The sequence below is a fragment of the Culicoides brevitarsis genome, chromosome 1 (assembly GCF_036172545.1).
Source record: "Culicoides brevitarsis isolate CSIRO-B50_1 chromosome 1, AGI_CSIRO_Cbre_v1, whole genome shotgun sequence".
Lineage (NCBI taxonomy): Eukaryota > Metazoa > Arthropoda > Insecta > Diptera > Ceratopogonidae > Culicoides > Culicoides brevitarsis.
In genome coordinates, this window is record NC_087085.1 from 5655845 (window position 1) to 5677111 (window position 21267).

A 21267-nucleotide genomic window follows, 5' to 3' on the forward strand; every position below is an offset into this window, starting at 1 on the left:
TGTCTCTAAATATGATGTTGTAATATTTTTTTATTTGGTTTATTTTTGAGGCCTTATGAAACTACATCATCGTTCATTTCATTGTGAAGACATTTTTTTTTACATGTTTAAGGATTATTTTATTACTAAATTTCTTAAATGTGTGAAAAATGAAGCTTTGACTAGATCTATTTCTTGATGGCTTGTTGGAAAGCGATTTTTTTATGAATTTTCTGGTTATTTTAGAGTATTTCTATTATTTTATGTTTAAATGCATGTTGATTTGAAGCGAACATCCAAAAATTTGAGGAAAATTTTCAAAAATTAATAATGTCGTGCGGAAAATTTTTAACTTTTTGTGTGCTGTATTAATAAAAATATGTACAAAATTTGATATTCTATGTAAATTTTGATTGATTTCTCCTGAAGACAATTAATTATAATAAATAATAGTGCGGAAATGTGTCAATTTATGTACGTATGTTGGAAAAATAAGCATTTTTATACTTAACGTCTAAGAATAATTGTAAAGCAATTTGTTACCACACGCAAAACTTATCAAGTAAAAGTTTCTTTTTGGAGCCATTTGATCGTTTCTGCTTAAAATTAACGTAAATTGGAGGAGAAAGGGAGTTGAGCATGACACACAACACACATTTACGGACACAACATCAAGTTGGAGGAATATAAAACGGTGGTTGTTCATCTTCAATTTGTCTTTTTCGTCGCCTTTGTTGTCGTTTCCTTACACCATATCCGCTTCCTTGTAGTTGATGTTTGTCGTCGTTGTCGTTGCCGATGTCTGGAAACACGTGCCCAATCCCTTTAACTTTACTCACACATACTGATAGTTGTCGACGGGTCGCAAAAGAGGCTCGTGCTCCGCCTGCTTATCGAACTCGAAGTAATTCATCCAGTCCGTGACGACGGGTTTGACGAGCCCAAAGCAATTGCATTCGAGGAAATCGATTAAATTGTTGAGAGCGCCCCGTGTAAAGGGACTTTTGCCGCCTTTTGCTTGGAAATGGCGATAACGCCCGCGATTCATGCGCTCGTTTGTCGTCATGCCGAGCCACACAATTTGATATGTTTGACATTGCGCGAGCACACAAACCCAAATGCTGTGGATAAAAGCGTTGAACATTGTCCACATTACCCATGGATTGCATTGTCCGATGGCGTAAAAGCCTGTGAAGGGATCTAAAAATAGAAAAAAAAATAATTTTATATTTTTTTTTCAAATTTTTAAGTTTTTTAATTTTTTTTTAAAATTTTTTTTTTAAAAAAAAAGTAAATTTTCGTTAAAATTTAAAAAAATTGTTATAAAATAAAAAAAATAAAGTAATTGAGTAAAAAATTTAAAAAAAAAATTTAAAAAAATTTAAAAAAAATTAAAAATTTAAAAAATTTAAAACAAAAATTTTTAAAAATATAAGAATTTTGAAAATTTTTAAAAATATAAGAATTTTGAAAATTTTTAAAAATATAAGAATTTTGAAAATTTTTTTAAAATATAAGAATTTTTAAAAATTTAAGAATTTTGAAAATTTTTAAAAAATTTAAGAATTTCGAAAAATTTTTAAAAATTTAAGAATTTTGAAAAATTGTAAAAATTTAAGAATTTTGAAAAATTATAAAAAAAATTTTTTAAAAATATAAAAATTTAAGAATTTTGAAAATTTGTAAAAATTTAATAATTTCGAAAAATTGTAAAATTTTAAGAAATTTGAAAAAAAAAATTAAGAATTTTGATAAATTGTGAAAATTTAGAAAAAAATTAATATGTATGATTTTTCAAAAAAAATTTAGAAAAACTTAAAAATTTGAGACAATAACAAAAAATTTAAAATTATTAAATTTTTATGAAAAATTTCATTTAATTTTAATTCTTTATTTTTAAAGATTATTTTGAAATTTTGTTTAATTTTAGAAGATAATTTGAACGATTTTTCGAAATTTTAAGGAAAATTCACTTTTTAAAAAATTTTGACATGATACTTACTTCTATCAACAGGAATTGTACATTCAGCTTGGAAATATCTGAAGCCTCCGTACATCATATAAATACACATGACGAGCAAAATCCAAAGGAATCCCATAAAATGTCGATGATTCTTCGCGCCAATGCAATTTCCAACCCACGGACAATGATGATCGAATCTCGCGACGCATTTATCACACACGGAGCAATGTTTACTCCTCACAGGTCTTCGAACCAAACATGCTGAACAAAAAGCTGAAGGTTCAAATCCTCCGCCTCCGCTTTCCGAAAGTTCAACAATTGTCTAAAAAAATATTTTTATGAAAATTTTTCATATTTTTTTTGAAAAAAAATCTCTTACTCGATATCTCTGTTCCTTCGTAGGTTGAATAATTCCGGGATCTCCGCGCCACGACTTCCAAAAGCACATCCAGAGACCGCCGCTGCACACGAGAAAGCCCATTGTCGTCATTGTTGACACTTGCGGCGCGATATACGTGATCCATGTCACGTAAAACCACACTTTTGTGCCCATATAAATACTAAGAGGAAGCAACGCCATTAGCGTTTCGTCAAATAAGCGTTTGCCGATGGTCCATACGACGGCGTACAAGCATCCGGCGAGAAAGAATTTGATGATAAACAAGGTATTTGCACTAAGTAGGAGTCCGATGAGATAGTAAACGAGGAACGGCGTTGCAATCATTGCCCAATGACGGAATCGCTTATCGAGCATGAGTTTTGTCACGAAATTTCGCTTTTGTTGCATCTGGATTTTTTCCCGTACACGCTCCGCGACTTTCGATCCGATCCATACGGAGCCCAGATGTGCTTGAAGCATCGATAGCGGCGTGTCCCCACGCAAATTTGGTATATCTAAGCTTGCTTTACCCTAAAATAAACAGATAAAAGTTGCGTGAGAGATAAGAATCGATCGATTTTTATCAATAAATTTTCAAAAGAATTCATTTTTGCCATGAAATTTATGAAAATTAATTTTTTCGTATTCAAAAAGAAATTTAAAAATTAATTTTGAAAAGAAATTTTTTGAATTTCGAAAAAAAAATTTAGATTTTGAAAAGAAATTATTAAATTTCGAAAAAAATTTCGATTTCGAAAAAAAATTTTTAGATTTCGTAAAAAATTTTAGATTTCGAAAAAAAATTTGAAAATTTCGAAAAAAAATACGAAACCGAAAAGAAAATTTTAGACTTTGATAAAAAAATTTTAGATTTTGAAAGATTTTTTTTTTAATTTCGAAAAGAAACTCTTTTAATTTCGAAATATTTTTTTTTTAGATTTGAGAAAATGAAATTTTTAAAACTTGAAATAAAATTTTTATAATTCGAAATAAAATTTTTTAATTCGAAATAAAATTTTTTTAATAGAAATAAAATTTTTTAATTTCGAAATAAAATTTTTTAATCTCGAAAAAATATTTTTTTAATTTCGAAAAAAAAAATTTTATTTCGAAAAAAAATTTTTGATTTCGAAATGAAATTTTTCTTGTAAAAATTAACGTTTCAAATCTTAAAAAAAAATTTTTTTTGAAATTTTTTCAATTTTAAAAAAAAATTTTATTTATTTTTGATTTCGAAAAAATAAAAATTTTCAAATCTTAAAATAAAATATTTAGATCCTAAAATGAAAAGTTTCGAAAAAAAATTTTTGATTTCGAAATGAATTTTTAAAAAACATTTCTGACAAAAAATGAATTCTTTTGATAATTTTTACTTAAAAAATTCATACCTTTAACACGAGAGTAGATATTGCTGTGTGATTTCTCGCTAAAATAGCCCAATGAAGCGGAGTATTGCCATGCGTATGATCAATCGACGACGGATTTGCGCCCAATGTGATGAGCAATCGCACAGGATCTAATGCCGAAACTTTCCACGAAGCCCACATAAGTGCTGTCATACCTCCGCGATCTTGTAAATCGGGCGAAACGCCCTTCGCAATGAAATACGCAACGAGTGCCGTGTGCCCAAATTGCGCTGCGAGATGAATACACGAAATCCCTTCGGCATCCCGTACACTGGGATCTGCTCCCGCTGCCAAAAGTAACACAACAGATCCGAGATGGCCTTGTCGCGTTGCCCAATGCAACGGCGTCGCCTGCAATTCGCCCCCAATGGCATCCACAATGGCACCTTTGTCGAGAAAATATCGTATCAAGTCCCGTCGATTGTTAATTGCGGCCCAATGGAGTAACGTTACTGTCTCGGCATCCGGCTGATTGACATCCCATCCGGCTTCAACGAGTTCCTTGACACGCGCAATGGCTCCGTATTGCGTCGCTTTGACGATATCGAAGCCGCTGTAATCGTGTTCGATCGGGGGCTGACTATTTTGTGTGTTGTGTTTGTTGTTCGCCTGCAGATTGAGACACGGTTCGCGTTCGCAATCGTGCGAATGAATGGGAACACTGCATCCAGCGACGCCTGCCGCAGCTCCGCACGTTCGTTGGTACATGGCTTTCGGTTGTTTGATGAGAATCTGCAAAATTGCCGGAAGAAATTAAAATTAAAAATCAGAACAACACCCGAAATCGACAGGAAATCACAAAAAATCGCCAATTAAAAAACAATTTTCATCGTACCTCAGATGGAACACGCGCTGCTGATGATATTTTAGCAGAAATTAGCTAAAACAACACTCGACGACATCAATTTTCACGATTTTTTCACGATTTTCTCTTCGATTTTTGGAAAATAACAAATTGATAAGTCGCTAGATGGCGCTTTTTGCACGAGATCCATATCCGGTTTGGCGTCGGAAACGGAAATGCGGCGAAATATCGAAACAATTTGACATTTCGCTTTGTCAAAAATCAAAATCAACTCAAAGCGAAAGCAAAAAAGACGAAAAACTCCCCGAAGCTCGTCGAAAAAAACTCAAATAACTCGTAGAAAAAAACCACAATGTCCTCCTTATTGACGAAATTCGGAACAGGCATCCGCCTCGCGAGCCAATGTTCTCCAAAGGTGAGTCATTTTCGACAATTTTTTGCTCCTCGTCTTATATAACAAATTTTTTGTAAACATTTTGCAACATTTGCGTGAAGGAATTACGCAAAAATCGAACCTTTCTCTAATGAATGATGCATTTTTTTCGTAGATTTTGGGAGCTGCAAGCACCGTGCGTCACTTGAACGTTCAGGAACACATCAGTTACAGCTTGTTGAATGAAGCGGGAATCCCGACACCAAAGTGAGTAATTTTTTTGGAATTTTTATTAGAAGATGACGTCAATTCTTATCACTTGAATTTTGTTTTGATGATTTTTTTACGACAGATTCGGCGTTGCAGCATCTGGCGCGGAAGCAGAAAAGATCGCGAATGACTTGAAAACGAAAAATCTCATCTTGAAGGCTCAAGTTTTGGCAGGAGGTCGAGGCAAAGGTCATTTCAAGAACGGATTGAAAGGCGGCGTGCGAGTTATTAACAAGTAAAAATTAAAAATTTAACAAAAAAATTAAATTTTTTTAAAAAAAATATTTTTTTAGTGCTCAAGAAGCCAAAGAAATCGCCTCAAAAATGGTCGGTCAACTGTTAGTGACGAAACAAACAGGCGCCGGAGGTCGTATTTGCAACAAGGTTATGGTAGCTGAACGTAAATTCCCTCGTCGTGAATTCTATTTCGCTGTGATGATGGAACGTGCCTTCAATGGACCCGTTGTTATTGCGTCGTCACAAGGCGGAGTGAATATCGAGGAAGTTGCTGCGGAAAACCCGGAGGCGATTGTCTACGAGCCAATTGACATTGCGAAGGGATTGACGAAAGAACAAGCTGCAAAAGTGACAAAAGCTGTTGGCTTGGACGATCATTTGGATGACACGGTGAAAATGTTACTCAACTTGTACGATTTGTTCGTCAAGAAAGACGCCCTTTTGGTAGAAATTAACCCGTATGCTGAGGATGCTAACGAAACACGTGAGTATTAATTTTTTGTTTTTATTTGTAAAAAAGTGAGATTTTTATAGAAAAAAATTAGGTTGGACAAAAAATTGTTTCAAAAATTTTGTTTCGAGTTAAAATATATTCAAAAATAAAAAAAAAAAAAAAAATTTTAAAAAATAAGAAAATTTTATTTTAAAAATTAAGACATTTTTTTTTAAAAAATTTTAAAATATTTTTTGAAAATTGAAACAAATTTAAAAAAAAATTTTTATAAAATTTTTTAAAAAATTTTTTTTTAAGAAAAAATTTATTTTTTTAAGAAAAAATTTTTTTTTTTAAATTGAAAAAAATTAAAAAAAAATATTGGTTGAAAATATTGAAAAAAAATGAAAAAATAAAATAAATAATAAAAATTTCTCCAAAATTAATAAAAAATTTTATAAGATATTAAAAAAAAAAATAATTTTTGAAAATTTAAAATTTTATCAAATATTTTTTTTTAAGAAATTTTTAAAAAATAAAAAAAATCGTGAAAATAAAATTTAAAAAAATTCTTAAAAATTGATTTAAAAAATTTTTTTTGTGAAATTTAATAAAATTTAAAAATTTTCCCATGAAAAATATTAAAAAAAAAAATTAATGAAATTTTATATTTTTTAAATTGTAAAAAAAATTTTAAGACAAAAATTTTGAAACAAAATTAGAACAACCTAAAATAGAAAAAAAATTAGAATAGAGCGAAAAAACTGTCCTTGACCAAAAATTGAAGGCAGCTCCGCTTCTGTTTTTATCATCAAAAAATCATTCATATTTTTAAAAAATTTAATTAAATCATCCTTGTAATTTTTTTCACGACCTGAACCAAAATGTATGAAAATCTAATGAAAAAACCAAATAATACCTCGTGTCTAATGAACACAAATACATGTGAATGTAACTAACACCTTCCAATCTCATGATCAATTGCACGTTCGCGACATCACAAATGCACGTAAATCACCTGAACGACGATCGATTTCATCAAAAAATGGGATTTAAAAACTCACAGAGGGAACGCAGTGTAAGTAAACAAATCCTATTTATAAATTTCTTTCTCTTCTTTGACCTTTCACGTCATCTTTCTTTCTTATCTCTCTTTTGTGTACAATTTCTGTTTCCTTGATGCAGGTTATTTCTTCGCAATATTATCAGCTAATTAAAATTTTTTTCTCTTTATCATTTTTTTTTAATAAAGACTTTGCGTTGGATGCAAAGATGCGTTTTGACGACAACGCCGAGTTCAGACAAAAGGATCTCTTTGCGTTGCGTGATTGGTCTCAGGAGAATATGCAAGAAGTTGAGGCAGCGAAATTCGATCTTAACTACATCGCGTTAGATGGATCCATTGGATGCATGGTTAATGGCGCAGGTTTGGTGAGTTTTTTTTTTAATTAATTTCGCTTTTAAAGAGATTTTTTTAAGAAAAAAATTTAAATTGAAATTTTTGTTCGAAAATTTGCTTTAAAATTTTAAATTTTTAATTATTTTACAAATTTTTAATAAAAAAAAAACTCGAGCTTTTTAAACAAATTTTTTAAGAAAAAAAATCTTGGAAAAAAAATTAAAAAAAAAAAATTATGAAATAAAATTTTAATTAAAAAAAATAATGAAAAGATTTAATTTTTGAATAATTAAAAAAAAAAGTAAAAATTTAATATTTTAAAAAATTTAAATTTTAATATTTTATTTTAATTTTTTAATGAATTTTTGATCAAAAACTTGCTATAAAAATTTTTTTAATTTTTTTTTGACGATTTTAAATTTTAAATCTGACCTAAAATTAAATTTTGAGCGAAAATTATTAAAATTTAATTTCTTATGAATCAAAAATTTGCTCGAACAACTTCAATTTTAAGAATTTTTTTAATTTTTCTTTTTTAAAAGAATCAAAACTAATCAAAAATCTCACTTTTTTTTAGGCTATGGCTACCATGGACATCATCAAATTGCACGGAGGAGATCCAGCAAACTTCTTGGATGTTGGCGGCGGCGCAACAGTTGATGCTGTACGCGAAGCATTTAAAATCATTACTGCTGATCCCAAAGTGCACGCTATTTTGGTCAACATTTTCGGAGGTATTATGCGTTGCGACGTCATTGCCGAAGGTATTATTGCCGCAGCGAAAGAGCTCAACATCAAGATGCCTATCATCGTTCGACTTCAAGTAATTTTTCCCTTTAAAAAAATTGAAAATTCATGAAAAATAATAAAAATTTCGCTTTTTAGGGCACCAACGTCAACGAAGCCAAGGAACTTATCAAGAAATCCGAGTTACGAATCTTACCGAAAGACGATTTAGATGAAGCTGCCATGTTATCCGTTCACTTGGCGCAAATTGTTCACCTCGCTCGCGAAGCTCGTTTGGATGTTAGCTTCGAAATTCCCCCAGAATACCATATCTAAGTGGTTTCTGTAAGGTCGTAAATCTAAATAATAACAAAATTTATTTATTGTCTACACACTTTTTGATTCTACAAAGTATGAATTTGAATTGTTTTGTGTTCGAAATTAAATTATTAAACTTAAAAAAAAACAAACTTCTGGATGTAAAAAATAAAAAGTTAACTTTTTCATACTCACAAAGTTCAAAAATAAAAGTAAATAAATTGCACCAACAGATGTGTCGATGTTCCCATGATCAAAAAAAAATATTTTAAACAAAAAAATTAAGAATAAAAAAATAAATAGCTTGACTCCGTAACAAAAATTAAAAAATAATGAAGGAAAAATGTATTAATAGCAAAATTATGCAAAATAAATAAAGAAATCTTGTTTTAATCGCACCTTTTAAGTTATTTTTCTTACTTTGAATGATATTTATTCAAATTTTTTAATTAAGAGAGGTATTTAGTTTGTGCAATGAGTTTGTTCAGTTGTTTTATGTTGAATTTTTCGCAAGCACACTCGATGTTGTCTACGCTCTAATTCAAGATAAAAATTATTAAAATTATGAATAAATTATAAAGAAAATGAAAAAATTAATAAATAAATATGGAAATTAAATTAAAAATATGACTTTGGATTTTAAATAAAAAATTTTCATTATTTTTTTAAATTATTTCAAATTTTGCAAATTTTATCTTTAAATTATTTTTTTTAATTATTATTAATTTAATTAATTATTATTTAATTATATTTTTATTAATATTTTTTTTCGTACTTAAAAAATAAAAAAAATTAAAATTAAATTATTTAATTTTTTAAATAATAATTATTTAATTTATTTACCCGTTACTTCATTTAATTCATCAATTTATTTAATAATTCATAATAATAAAAATTATTAAATTTTATTTCAAAATTTATTATTAATTTTTTTTTAATCTTTTTTTTCATAACTTTTATATATAATTGAATGTTGTAATTATTCAATTTAATTTAAATTTTATTTTATATTTTTTTGTATAAATTTTTTCTAATTTTTTTTTTCATACTTTTTGGTAAAATAAAATTAAAGTAAAATTTAATAAATGAAAAATTATTTCAAAAATAATAAAAGTAAAAATTTATTAAATAGTTAAATAATCAATAAATTAATTTTTATTTATTTTTATTAATTTATTTTTTTTTTTTAATTTAAAAAAAATAATTTAATTTTTTTCTAAAATATTTATATGTATATTTTTTTTTAATTTTGATCAATTGAACGAATAAAAAAATAAATATTTAAATTAAATTATTTAATTTTTCAATAATAGTTATTTAATTTAATTTAAATTTTATTTTATTATTTTTTTTTTAAATTTTGAAAAAAAAAATTTTTTTGAAAAATTATTTAATTTTTTTTTTATTAAATTTTTTTGTCAAGTCAATGACGAATAAAATCCAAAAATCGATCAACATTTCACTCAAAAATTCTGTTCGTCATTCCTAACTGTGTCAAGAACGTGAAAGAATCCGTTATTCGAACACAAAAATGACAATTCCCCATATTAAGTAAATCCAAAAAAAAAAATTGCCAACTTTTATTCAAAATTATTCAACCTTGTTAAAGTAACTTGCTCAATTCACGTCTCAATCTTTTTTTTTCAATATTGACTATCTCATGTGAATTCATGTGTTTTATTTGCTGCAACATTTAACATTCACGGTTTGGCAACACATTTTTTTTCATCTTAACTGCGGTATCAATGAACTTTATGTATCTCATTCCGTTGATTGTACCCGAAAAAAGAGTCAAAACAGGTATTTAAATATTAATTTGATCAATTCACATGTTACTCACCTCTCTCTCCTTTTTCATGGTCAAGCTCCGTTTTATTTTTCATTATCGAAAAATAAATAAAATGTTAATTTTTGAGCCGGCAATCAATGAAACATGAATAAATCTCGTAATTATGCGGAGATTTATGAGACAAGAGACTTCAATTCAAAAAAATTAAGCAGGAAACCCGATTTTTTTCTAAATTTGGGTTAAATATGTAAATTACGAATAAAAAGAGAGAAAGGGTTGCAATAACGAGCAATAATGACGATAATTAAAATAAAACGAAAAGTCAACCACTTTCCATCAACATCATCATCATCATCGTCATCTCACTTTACTAATCACATGGTTGTTCTTGCTCCACATTTCATTCGCCTTATTCGTCTTGCATTGCAATTACTATCACTTTCAATAAAATGAAACGTTTCGAAGCTAAATTACCGGTCTCATATTTGACACACAAAAAAATTAGGTTTCCTCTTTTTTTTTATTTTATTTTTTTTTTCAAATAGAGCGAACATATTTAATTGTCTTTACGCACAAAATTGCACATAATTTCGTTCAACATCATTAAAAAGAGATAAAAAAACGCGGGTATTATGCAATTTTTACACATTTTGCCGCCGAGGCATCTATTCAAGGTCATTTGAAACGACTTATGATTACATTAATCACATAAAAAATCATTAAATTACCAAAAAAGAAAAAAAAATCGAGACGTGTGCGCTGAAATTAAATCGTTTCGTGCTCAAGTCATACGAGCTATCAAGGTGAGTAAATCTTTAGTATTTTTTTTTTGCTGTTAAAAAAACAAACAAACAAAGAATTATCAAGAGATGCTTAACTTAATACAAAAACTTGTAAAATGAGAGACGAGTTGCATTCAAGCACGCGTGAATTTTAAGCGTAAATATGTGGATAAAAGAGAAATGAAAAAAAATAAAATAGCGGATTGTGATAGTGAGTAACGTGAATGCAATAGAGAGGAACAAATTTTACATTCAAATGTCTCATAATATTTTAATATTTTATAATCTTTTAAATTTCATCAACTTTCAAAAAATAAAGAAAAAATGTAAAAATTAATTTAAAGATTTAAAGTAAATAAATTAATTTTTATTTTAAATAATTAAATTTTAAAAATAATTAAATAATTTTAAAAATAAAATAAATTTAAAAAATTTTTTAAATTTATTAAAAATTATTATTCAAAATATAAATTTTTTAATAATTAAAATTAATTAAATAAAATTAATTTTTTATTTAAAATTTTTAATAAACTTATTTATTTAAATAAATTTAATTTTTTAATTAACTTAAATTAATTAATTATTTAATTTTTTTAAATTATTTTAACATACAATAAAAAAATAATTTTTAACTAAAAAAATTTTAAATAATCAATTTTTTTTTAATATTTCAAAAAAATTTATCTAAAAAAAAAAAAATCGAAAATTAAATCAATTTTTTTTAAATATAAAATTAATAAATTTATTTATTTAATTAAAAATTTTTGGGAAAAAAATTAATTATGACAAAAAATTAATTTGCAATTTAATTTAATTTAAAAAATAAAATGAATTTTAAAAAATTTAAAATTTTTAAAATTCAAAATTTAAAATTTTTTTTAATTAAATAAAATAAAATTTTTATTTAAAATTTTTAATAATTTATTTATTAAAATTAATTTAATTAATTTAACATACAAAAGATAAAAAAAAATGATTTTAAACTGAAAAAATTTTAAATCTTAATTTTTTAACTTTTTAAAATACCAAAATCGGAAATATTTCATTAAAATTTCTCAAAAAAAAAAAATCGAAATTATTTTGCTCCTATTTCGATCAAGTTTTTTTTAAATAAGAATTATCAAAATTCATTATATTGCCTTTTTTAAAATAGGTTTAATTAAAAATTTTTGGAAAAAAAATTAATTATGACAAAAAATTAATTTAATTAATTTTGAATTTAATTTAATTTTAAAAATAAAATAAATTTATTTTAATAATTTTGACAAAATTCAAATTTATTTAAAATTAAATTGTAAAAATAAATAAATTTAAATTTTAAAAATTTAATTAATTAATTTTTTTTTTGCTGATTTTTATTTTAAATTAAAAATTATTTAACTAACGAAAAACAAAAAATTTATTTTGAACTGAAATAATTTGAATTTATATTTTTTTAATATCAAAATAGGATTTTTTTATGAAAATTTCTAAAACATTTTTTTTTTTTTTTTTTTTTGATATCACAAACATCAAAAAATGTCGCCTTCTTTTAATTAAAGATTAATTTTCATTAAACCTAATTTTATCAATATTCAGTTTCAATTTACACATATTCAGGTATTTACGAACTTCTTTAAAATTGAACATCAACGTACTTTCCTAAAAATAAAAAAAAATCAAATTATTTGAAAATATCAAAAAGCAAAAAAAAAACTTGTTCAAAAAATCACCCTTTCTAATCATGCTGCACAACATATGCTCATAGAATGTTCGACATATCGCATTGTAAACAGAAGCCCATATCGTGCATTATTAGTACTTCTTTTATTTTGGTGAGTTTCTTCGACGAACAACCACATATCGCCATACAACTCACACATTTTACATTAACAACAACTCAAAAATATGGGTAAACAACTAATTTTAGATGGTATACCAGCTCAGTATAAATTTCTTCGCGCACCGATACGGTCAACTGTTTGCTGTTCGTCGGAAACGTTGTCGTCGTCGTCGTCGTACGAAAACTGCAAAAAAAAAGTACTAAAATCACTTTCATGTGTCTGCAAAATCGTAAATGTGAATTTTTCGGTTCGGTTCGAAGTTGTTTTCATTGTCATTAACGTTATTATTAATCAAGGCAAAATAGATGAAATTCATGTTTTGGATAAAATAACCAACATTTCGAAGCAGAAAAGCATAACGACGATCGATTTTTTATCAGACAACATGTGTACGAATGCACTTGCGATAACGCAACTTGTAGACACGTGAAATTGTGAGAAAAGAGAGAAGATGCAAGTATTTTCTCCATCGCAACATCAGAAGCAGCAACAGTGATAAAATCTATCAAAGTGAACATTTTGGTACGTTTTGTGCGAAAAAAGCAAAAATTTCTAAAAATTGCTGCTCGAGACAAAAAAAAAGAGTTAATCTGATCCGATGCAATAAAACCACTCTAATTAGACCTACTTTCTTCGAATTGTGCGCGTCAACGTCATTTTTACATATTGACAATCTATTTTCGAGACTGCCCAAAAAAAGAAGAAAGAAAGAAATGTGAATTAGTTTACACCCCAAATTAAAAAAAAAATTTCTGCGAATTAAAAAAAAAATAAAAACAAACCTCGGAATAATAAATTTGCATAAAAGCGGCATGAACGAGTCACCTGATGTCTTTCTTTCAAAAAATATTTTCTTTTCTTCGGGCAACATTTTTTTTAATGTAAATCACTAAAATGTGTTTACGGATGTTGCTTTAGTTTTATATCCGATCCCGTTGATGATAAAAAATTGAATCTATTAATTTATAAAAAAAAAAATAAAAACATAAAAAAAACGTGAGGTGAAAGGACAAAAAAATATTTTTAAAAAAATTACACAAAAATATTAAAAAAACAAAAAATTATCTAACAATTATCTTCCAAATCTGATTATTTATGGAAATATTGTGACAAGTTGGCGCTTACAAAAAAAAATGCATCGATGTGTAACTAATTTTTGATTTATTGTGGTGAATGTAGATTTTGTGATTTTTTTTAATAATTTAGATGAATAATGAGGTCATTTCAGTGCACTTTTAAAAAACGTGACTCAATTTTATGTAAAATTAAGAAAAAATAGTTACAATGTAACTAACAGTAATAAATGCATCGCTTTCAAAAAACTAGTTCAGCTATCAAACATTGAAATCTGCTGGATTTCTGTCTGCATCTTATCAAACAACAATAAGACATTAACCGTAAATTGGAGCAATTGTTAATATTTTTATTATTAGATAAAAGTTTAATTTTTTAAAGATAATTTTTAATAGATGTGAGCGTATTTTTATGAATTTTCGTATAATTAATTAAGAAATATAAAAATAAATTAGATCGTCAAATTCGTTTTTTAAGGATTTTAGTAAATAGTTATATCGAACAAAATTTTCAAAATGTCAGTATTAATTTTTTTTTTAATTTTTTTGAACAAAAAAAAATAATATAAATATAATATATGAAGGGCTAATGTGATAAATCGCACATATGCACCATATTTCATACAAAAAACGTAATTTTCAAAATTTTGAATTTTATTATTAATTTTAAAAAAAATTATTTAAAAAAATTTAAAAAATTTGAAATAAAATTTTTAAAATATTTTTTAATTAATTTTTATTTAAATTACTTTATTTGAAATTTTTTAAATTTTTTTTAAAATAATTTTTTATTAAAAATTAATAATAATTTTTAAAAAAATCATCAATTTCAAAGTTTAATTCAATTTTTTGATTTCAATTGATTTTTTTGCATTAATAAAGCTTGAAGGAACTCGAAAATATAAGAAATTTTGTTTTTGGTGAAACTTAAAAATTTAGCTTTCAGACCATTTGTATGCATTTGTGCATAAATTTATGGATTTTCAAAATTTAAATTTGTAAGTCTAAAGTTTTTAACCAATGTATGGCTGATTAACTTAGTTTATTGAGTGTTGAAAGTTCTTCTGAAAAATTACGATTTGGGCATTTTTCGACTATATGTTGCATAGATTGTATTTCATCGCAATCACATAGCGGCGAAGGTGTAATTTGCCATTTATTGAGGAGAAAATTAAATCGGCCACAATTTGTACTGAATCTGTTTAATTTCATTCATATATCCCTTGGTTGATCGAATCTTTTCAATGCGACAGTACAATCCATCACAATTGACAAATTTTGTACATTTGATGAGTTCCGTCTTTCCAAATTGTTTTTATGTCAAAATCTTGGAGGTCTTCAAATTGAATCCAATAGGCAAAAAAATTTTTCGTCTGAAAAAAAAATCTGAAATTCTGAAAAAAAAAATTAAAAAACAAAAAAAAATAAAAAAAGAATTATATTAAACATATTTTATCATAAAAAACAGACAGACATTCATAAAAACTTAAAAAAATTTTTTTTTCATTTAAATTACCTTTTTGAACAATTGTACCAAATATTTCCTTCTACATGTGCAACGCAACAAAATGCACCGATTTTTGCATAATGCAACAACAACTGCAACATTTGTACATTAGAGTGAAATGTTTTTGTTGCAATCGAAGCGTAAAAACCTACGAAAATAACAATTAAACAGTTACTTGCACAAACGAGGAAGCAAGCACATAATCCAACATCAACAATCATGCCTTTTACAAAAAAACAAATAAATTTCCGTAATTTTTCCCTCGACATGTAAAAAAAAAATTGTAACCAAACTTCCTTACAAACCGAAACGTGTATTTTTGTTCAATTTTCCATGCTTCGAAAGATCAATGCTCGATTTTACTTCTTTGCAGACATAATTGGCGACTTTTACATAAATAACTTGTGCACCTTTTGCCATTTACGGGAATCTCGATTCTCTCGTATCTCACATTTTCATCAATTTGTGGCATGAAACGTTCAAGAGAGCTGCAAAAACGTGAAAACGATGCAAAAGAGTGCGCTACAAAAGAAATTGTGTGCCATTATTCATTGAAAATTACACAAAATAAGTCTTGTAAACAAGTGATAAGCTCTTTAATTAACTGTCAAAGCATTTTTCAAATTTAATTTTAATACGAAGGTGCGAATAATAGAGATTTACCAACAAAAAAATTAAAATTTTTTGAACAAACAACGAGTTATAATGACCTTGAATACGTGAATCTTGAAAAATTTTGAAAGGTCGTTAAAGTGTGAAGTGATAATTTTCGAGTTTTGTTAATGTAAAGTTGTTAAAATTACCTTTTTTTATTGATGTAGGCGCCTGTCGTTTTCCCTTTCATTGCAGTTGATTGCTGCCTTTTATATTGGAGTTTAATGATCTTTCTCTTCTTTCTTCAAGGTAATGAATGGGGCCGCTAAGAAGATGGATATACACAAAATTAATTATGATCGTCACATTAGTTTTTAACGCAATTTTACTGTCATCGACTGTTTTCGCTGCAGACGTTTCTTTGGAGTTACAAGCAGGTAAATTTTTAATTTTTTAAAATATTTTTTAGGCTGCTTCAAAATTTTTTTCTATGTTTTTGTCCCATGCCCTATTTCAAAAGCCCAAAATCCAATGTAGCAAAATAAAAAAAAATTAAAATTTCATCAAAATTGATCATTTTTTGGTCTGTTTAAAAATTTTTAAAAAAAAAAAGAAAAACTTAATATTTTAACCAAAATTACATAAAAAAAATTAAAAAAAAAAAATTTAAAAAAAATTAAAAAAAAAATTTAAAAAAAAAAAATTAAAAAAAAAATTAAAAATTTTTTTTTTAAATATTTTCAATTTTCAAAAATTTTTGTATTAAAAAAATTAATTTAATATAAACTTTATTTTCTAAAAATATTTGCAAAAAAAAATATTTTTTCAAAATTTTTGAAAAATTATTTTTATCAAATTTTTTTGTTTGAATTTTTATCTTAAAATACTCTGAGATCAATTTTAAATTATAAAATTTTAATAAAAATACCATAAAAAAAATTAAAATATTCATTAAGGACCAAAAATTGTTTAATTTTGTATGAAAAAGTATTTCAAAACTTTTTTTTTATTTTGCCCCATTTTAAAAAAAAATCTTTTGAAAAAAAAAATTAATTTTTAATATCTTACCTTTTTTTATCATTTTTTGTAGTTGAGGAGTTAGTCAAAGAATTCAGCCCATTAGTTTGGTTGGCGCCCGGCGAACGTTACCTTCCCATGTCTGTCGACGATTTCCTCAAACACGTTCATCCGGAATTACCTGACGCCTCCATCAAACCCATTTATGACTTGAATGATCATCCCGACAAATTAGACGAATATTATTCCGAGTTGAAGGAGCTCGAAGAACTCAAAAACGGCATTTTAACGAATCGCATAAAGCGAAACTACAAAAACTTGCGATCTGATGTCGCGTTATTGCCAACGGGAAATCTCTCGGAAAGTTGGTATCTCGTGACAAATAAGCCCATTGAGGCGTTGAAGAAAGATACAGATTCTTTCATTTACGGCAAAGATCCGAATCGCGAAGATGCAACAGTTCCCATTTATGCGGTTGTCACGTTGTGCGAAGGCGACGACACGGAAAAGTTGGAAACGCACGTCTTGAAAAATCGTAAAAGTCTCGATTTGAAAGAAATTTCAACGAAAAATCGATATATTCCAGTTTCGTTGCCGCGTTCGCTTGATACGTCATCTGCTGCGGTTCACGTTGTGATGGCAGAAACTGTTGTGTTGCCCGAAAAAGTTGCAAATATCACGGAAAATGTGACACAAGACGGCAAAAATGCAAGTCAAACATCGACAACGGAAAAATGGATGAACGAAGAGTCGAAAAGTGATTGGAAACCCAGCGCTATTGTCAATACTGTGATCAATAAAAGCTCGAAAGCGGCAAATTCGAAGCCAATTACGAGCTTTTTCGTGGATTATTGGATGTTTTATCCGTATTCGGCGGGAAAAATCATGTGCTCGCTCGATTTAGGTCCCTTTGGTCCAATTCCGATTCCATTGGTTTTTGGCTTTTGTCTTGGCACGAAGAAAGAATTCGGGTAAGAATTGATTTTTATTAAAAATTTTCGTGAAATTCATCAAAAAATACGAAAAACTGCTTTTTGAAGGTTCTCAAGCTTGAAAATCAAAAAATAAAAAATACGTAATTTTCATCTTGAGAGCCCATTTGATGGTTTATAAGCTTAAAATTCATCAAAAATTAAAAAAATTCGTAAAAATATGAAAATTTTACAAAATTTAATTTAATTTTTCTTAATTTTCAGAGGACACATTGGCGATTGGGAACACGTTTCTCTGTATTTTCCGGGACCAAAGAGCATGCCAACGGAGATGTATGTCTCTGCACATGATGCCGGCGCCTTCTACACATATCATTCGCGCACCGGAACATTCGATTTCCGCAAACAAGAGACACGAAAAGGCATCTTTCAGAAACCCAACTTTCCAAAGGTACGAAATTAGAGCAAAAATCATCGCTAATTGATCAAATCACGAAAAAACTTTCTTTTTTAATTAACACAGACTGTTCGAACATCGAAAAATCATCCAGTTTTGTTCTCAGCTGAAGGTTCGCACGGATTATGGACTGCGCCGGGCAAACATCGATATGTTCGGGTGCCGAGACTTTATGATATCAATGGATTCGGTAAGAATTTTTTTCATGAAAATTAAAAAAAAAATAATTTTAAAACGAATTTTTAGGAATTCCATGGAAAACGTGGGATAAAATTGATATTTTTTACTCAAACAACATGGAAAGTGATCCAAACACCCCAAATTGGTTGAAATTCCGAGGCAAATGGGGCAACCAAAAGAGCAAATGTCATCCGCTGACAAAAATGGGACTTAATTTATGCGAAATTAGCGACGGACCAACGGGAATTCCGAAAAAAGAACCACACTTTCAGTGTGCACGACCAAGTACAAGATAAAAAATCAACAAAAAAAAAAAACGAAAAAAAATGGAAGCACTCAAACAAAAAATTGAAAGATTGAATTAATGTGACTATTTTTTGACTGTTATCATTATTATTATTATATTTTATTATTTATAATTTTTTTTTGTTTTTCTCATTTTAATCATCACCATTTTCATTTATTTATTGCAGACACTTCTGCACAATTTCTATTTTTATACTTCTCTTATTATTGTTATTATTTTGTTTTATTTTTATAAATTTAGAATTTGGAAATAATACAAAATAAAAAAATTTAGTTATTTATTAAATATGTTATAATATAATGGACTCGAGTTTTTCTTTAAATTTGTTCAAAATTCAACTTAAAGTGAGTTTTTTTATATATTTTTTTTTATGGAAATTGCCCAATTTCTTACTTTATTATTGTTTATTTAATGTATAGTGACTATTTTTGACTATTTCATTTTTTTTATATAGACTAACAAATCTTAATGAGTTATTACTGTAAGTTTTTTTTTAATATATATTTTTATTTCCTTTAGTTGATGATTAATATTTTGAAACATATTTTTTTACTGGCTTGACTTCATCCATTAAAATTGGTTCCCATTAATAATGTAATAAGGATACAGAGAAAAAGTACGAATTATTTGATAATAATACAAAATATCAGGCGTTTTTTGCGATTGTGAGACAAAAAATACCGGGTGACTTCACTTTTACAAGCAAAATAAGCAATTTGTAAGCCAATTCTAACAAATTAATTGAAAACGGGAATATTTTTTATATTTTCGACAAATTTGTATCATATATATTTTATTAAAAATATACATTATATATATAAATGTATATTAATGTGTCGGACAAAATTAATTTTTTCTATATTATATGTATATTATGGATTTATATATAATCATATATATTATATAATATAATATAATAAAATATATATAATAATATAAAATACATAATATTATAATATTTATACAATACGTATATTATATATAATATGCATATAATTTTTATATATATTTTTTTTCATACTAAATATCAAAAATTTGAGCATAAATCGAAGTTTAAATTGTATAAATTAAACAAAAACACTCTTATTGAGTTATTTTTTCATCAATTATTGATAAAATTTTTGATATTTAGTATAAAAAAAATTATATAAAAATTATATGAATGTTATATAAGGATTATATGCATATAATATACATGTAATATAAAAATAATATACACATAATATATAGAAAATTAATTTTTGCTGCCACATAAAAAAATATATTATACATAAATGTATATTAATTATATAAAAAATATATATGATAAAAATTTGTAATTATTATTTAATTTTTTTCTATATGAATTTATAGAATACACTTTCCTGCCTCATTCAAACTATATAAATATATAAGATATATAAATACGTCTGAAATGGATTTGTGGTGTTATGTTTTATTAATTTGTTGTCAATTTTTTTTAATAAAAGTGTTTGGTTCCCACAAAATAAGAATTTATCAAATATATTGCCGCTTTTTCAGTCTATTTTAATTTTATTTACTTTTTTTTGTATTTATTTTTATTAACAAACTGTTTATTTATTTTTTTTATTGTTATTGACTATTGTTGTTATATATTTATTTATATTTTCAAGATGAGGGAGGTAATTGCTGGAAAAAGTTATACATAATAATAATAATAATATTGTATCATATTAATTTTATTATATTTATCATTACTATTCATTATGTGAAAATTTCACTTTATACAAATTTGCATTTGAAACTCATTCATTTATATATCGTTTTTTTTACATTTTTTAATTTCTTTATAGAAAAAATTCCTTTTCTGTGATTTTTTTTTTGTTTTATTGGTGACTGATATACTTAACGATCGCTGTTCTATTATCGCTTCTTATTTATTTTCTTACTCAATATTTGTATTTTTATTTATTTATTATTTTTATTCCTATTTATTACGATAAATATTTATAATAGTATAAGTTCTAAAAACTTTATAATTATGTTTATGTTTTTTTTTTTGAGACGGTTTGGAATTTCATTTCATGGTTTGTTGCGACCACTTTTGTTTTTCTTTCTACATAATCGCTCACGTTACGTGTTTGGATAAGTACTAATTTAAATTGAATATCTATCATTTTTAGCTTAGATTAGTTTTGTTTCAGTTAAACTGCATTTATTTTTTAAAGAAACTGAACTTTTGAGTGATTCAAGTTTATCTAGCTAACTTTTTTTTTTGCAGTAAATACAGAAATGCACATTTTTTATTATTTAATTAAATTTAATTAAAATTTAAAAAATAATAATAATTAAAGGAAATTTAAATTAATCCAACTTTGTTGGACTGAAAAAAAATATTTTTTTTGTAATAAAATATTTTTAAAAAATTAACGAGGTAAAATTGAGTGAAGATTTTTTTAATTATTATTTTTTTGATTATCTATCGTTTTTCTTAATTTTTAAGCTCTGACTTATTCCTTAATAATCTTTATATTAATAAAGTCACTTTGTTCGCACT

At 26.2% G+C, this 21267-nt stretch overlaps 3 protein-coding genes across 4 annotated transcripts; 2 read left to right on the forward strand and 1 right to left on the reverse strand.

Moving 5' to 3' along the window:
• Positions 1–306: 306 nt before the first annotated feature.
• On the reverse strand, positions 307–4700 carry LOC134831090 (palmitoyltransferase Hip14). The gene is made up of 5 exons (XM_063844737.1): positions 4563–4700; positions 3710–4459; positions 2322–2852; positions 1982–2264; positions 307–1179 (listed from the first exon to the last, which is right to left on the reverse strand). Exons 2-5 carry the CDS (start codon positions 4433–4435, stop codon positions 815–817), a joined length of 1905 nt encoding a protein of 634 aa, XP_063700807.1. The 5' UTR covers positions 4436–4459; positions 4563–4700; the 3' UTR covers positions 307–814.
• Positions 4701–4770: 70 nt separating this feature from the next.
• LOC134837024 (succinate--CoA ligase [ADP-forming] subunit beta, mitochondrial) lies at positions 4771–8686 on the forward strand. Of its 2 annotated transcripts, XM_063852332.1 has the most exons (8): positions 4771–4947; positions 5081–5172; positions 5258–5410; positions 5469–5896; positions 6912–6923; positions 7098–7276; positions 7822–8067; positions 8130–8686. In XM_063852332.1, the coding sequence occupies exons 1-8, from the start codon at positions 4885–4887 to the stop codon at positions 8304–8306; spliced, it is 1350 nt and encodes a 449-aa protein (XP_063708402.1). In that variant the 5' UTR covers positions 4771–4884; the 3' UTR covers positions 8307–8686. The 2 variants fall into 2 exon arrangements, with proteins under 2 accessions (XP_063708402.1, XP_063708403.1); XM_063852333.1 differs by lacking the exon at positions 6912–6923.
• Positions 8687–16211: 7525 nt separating this feature from the next.
• Positions 16212–18738, forward strand: LOC134837865 (uncharacterized). Its single transcript, XM_063853260.1, has 5 exons — positions 16212–16293; positions 16947–17844; positions 18070–18256; positions 18329–18452; positions 18509–18738. Exons 1-5 carry the CDS (start codon positions 16212–16214, stop codon positions 18736–18738), a joined length of 1521 nt encoding a protein of 506 aa, XP_063709330.1.
• Positions 18739–21267: the final 2529 nt, after the last annotated feature.

Bases quoted from the DNA above. Each gene is read 5' to 3' on its own strand.
- LOC134831090 (XM_063844737.1), bottom strand. From the start codon at position 4,435: ATGTACCAACGAACGTGCGGAGCTGCGGCAGGCGTCGCTGGATGCAGT. The intron at 2,853-3,709 runs GTATGAATTTTT...TGTTTATTTTAG, and splicing joins TATCTACTCTCGTGTTAAAG to GGTAAAGCAAGCTTAGATAT. The intron at 2,265-2,321 runs GTAAGAGATTTT...ATATTTTTTTAG, and splicing joins CGAAGGAACAGAGATATCGA to ACAATTGTTGAACTTTCGGA.
- LOC134837024 (XM_063852332.1), top strand. From the start codon at position 4,885: ATGTCCTCCTTATTGACGAAATTCGGAACAGGCATCCGCCTCGCGAGC. The intron at 4,948-5,080 runs GTGAGTCATTTT...TTTTTTTCGTAG, and splicing joins CGAGCCAATGTTCTCCAAAG to ATTTTGGGAGCTGCAAGCAC. The intron at 8,068-8,129 runs GTAATTTTTCCC...TTCGCTTTTTAG, and splicing joins CTATCATCGTTCGACTTCAA to GGCACCAACGTCAACGAAGC.
- LOC134837865 (XM_063853260.1), top strand. From the start codon at position 16,212: ATGATCGTCACATTAGTTTTTAACGCAATTTTACTGTCATCGACTGTT. The intron at 17,845-18,069 runs GTAAGAATTGAT...CTTAATTTTCAG, and splicing joins GGCACGAAGAAAGAATTCGG to AGGACACATTGGCGATTGGG. The intron at 18,257-18,328 runs GTACGAAATTAG...TAATTAACACAG, and splicing joins AGAAACCCAACTTTCCAAAG to ACTGTTCGAACATCGAAAAA.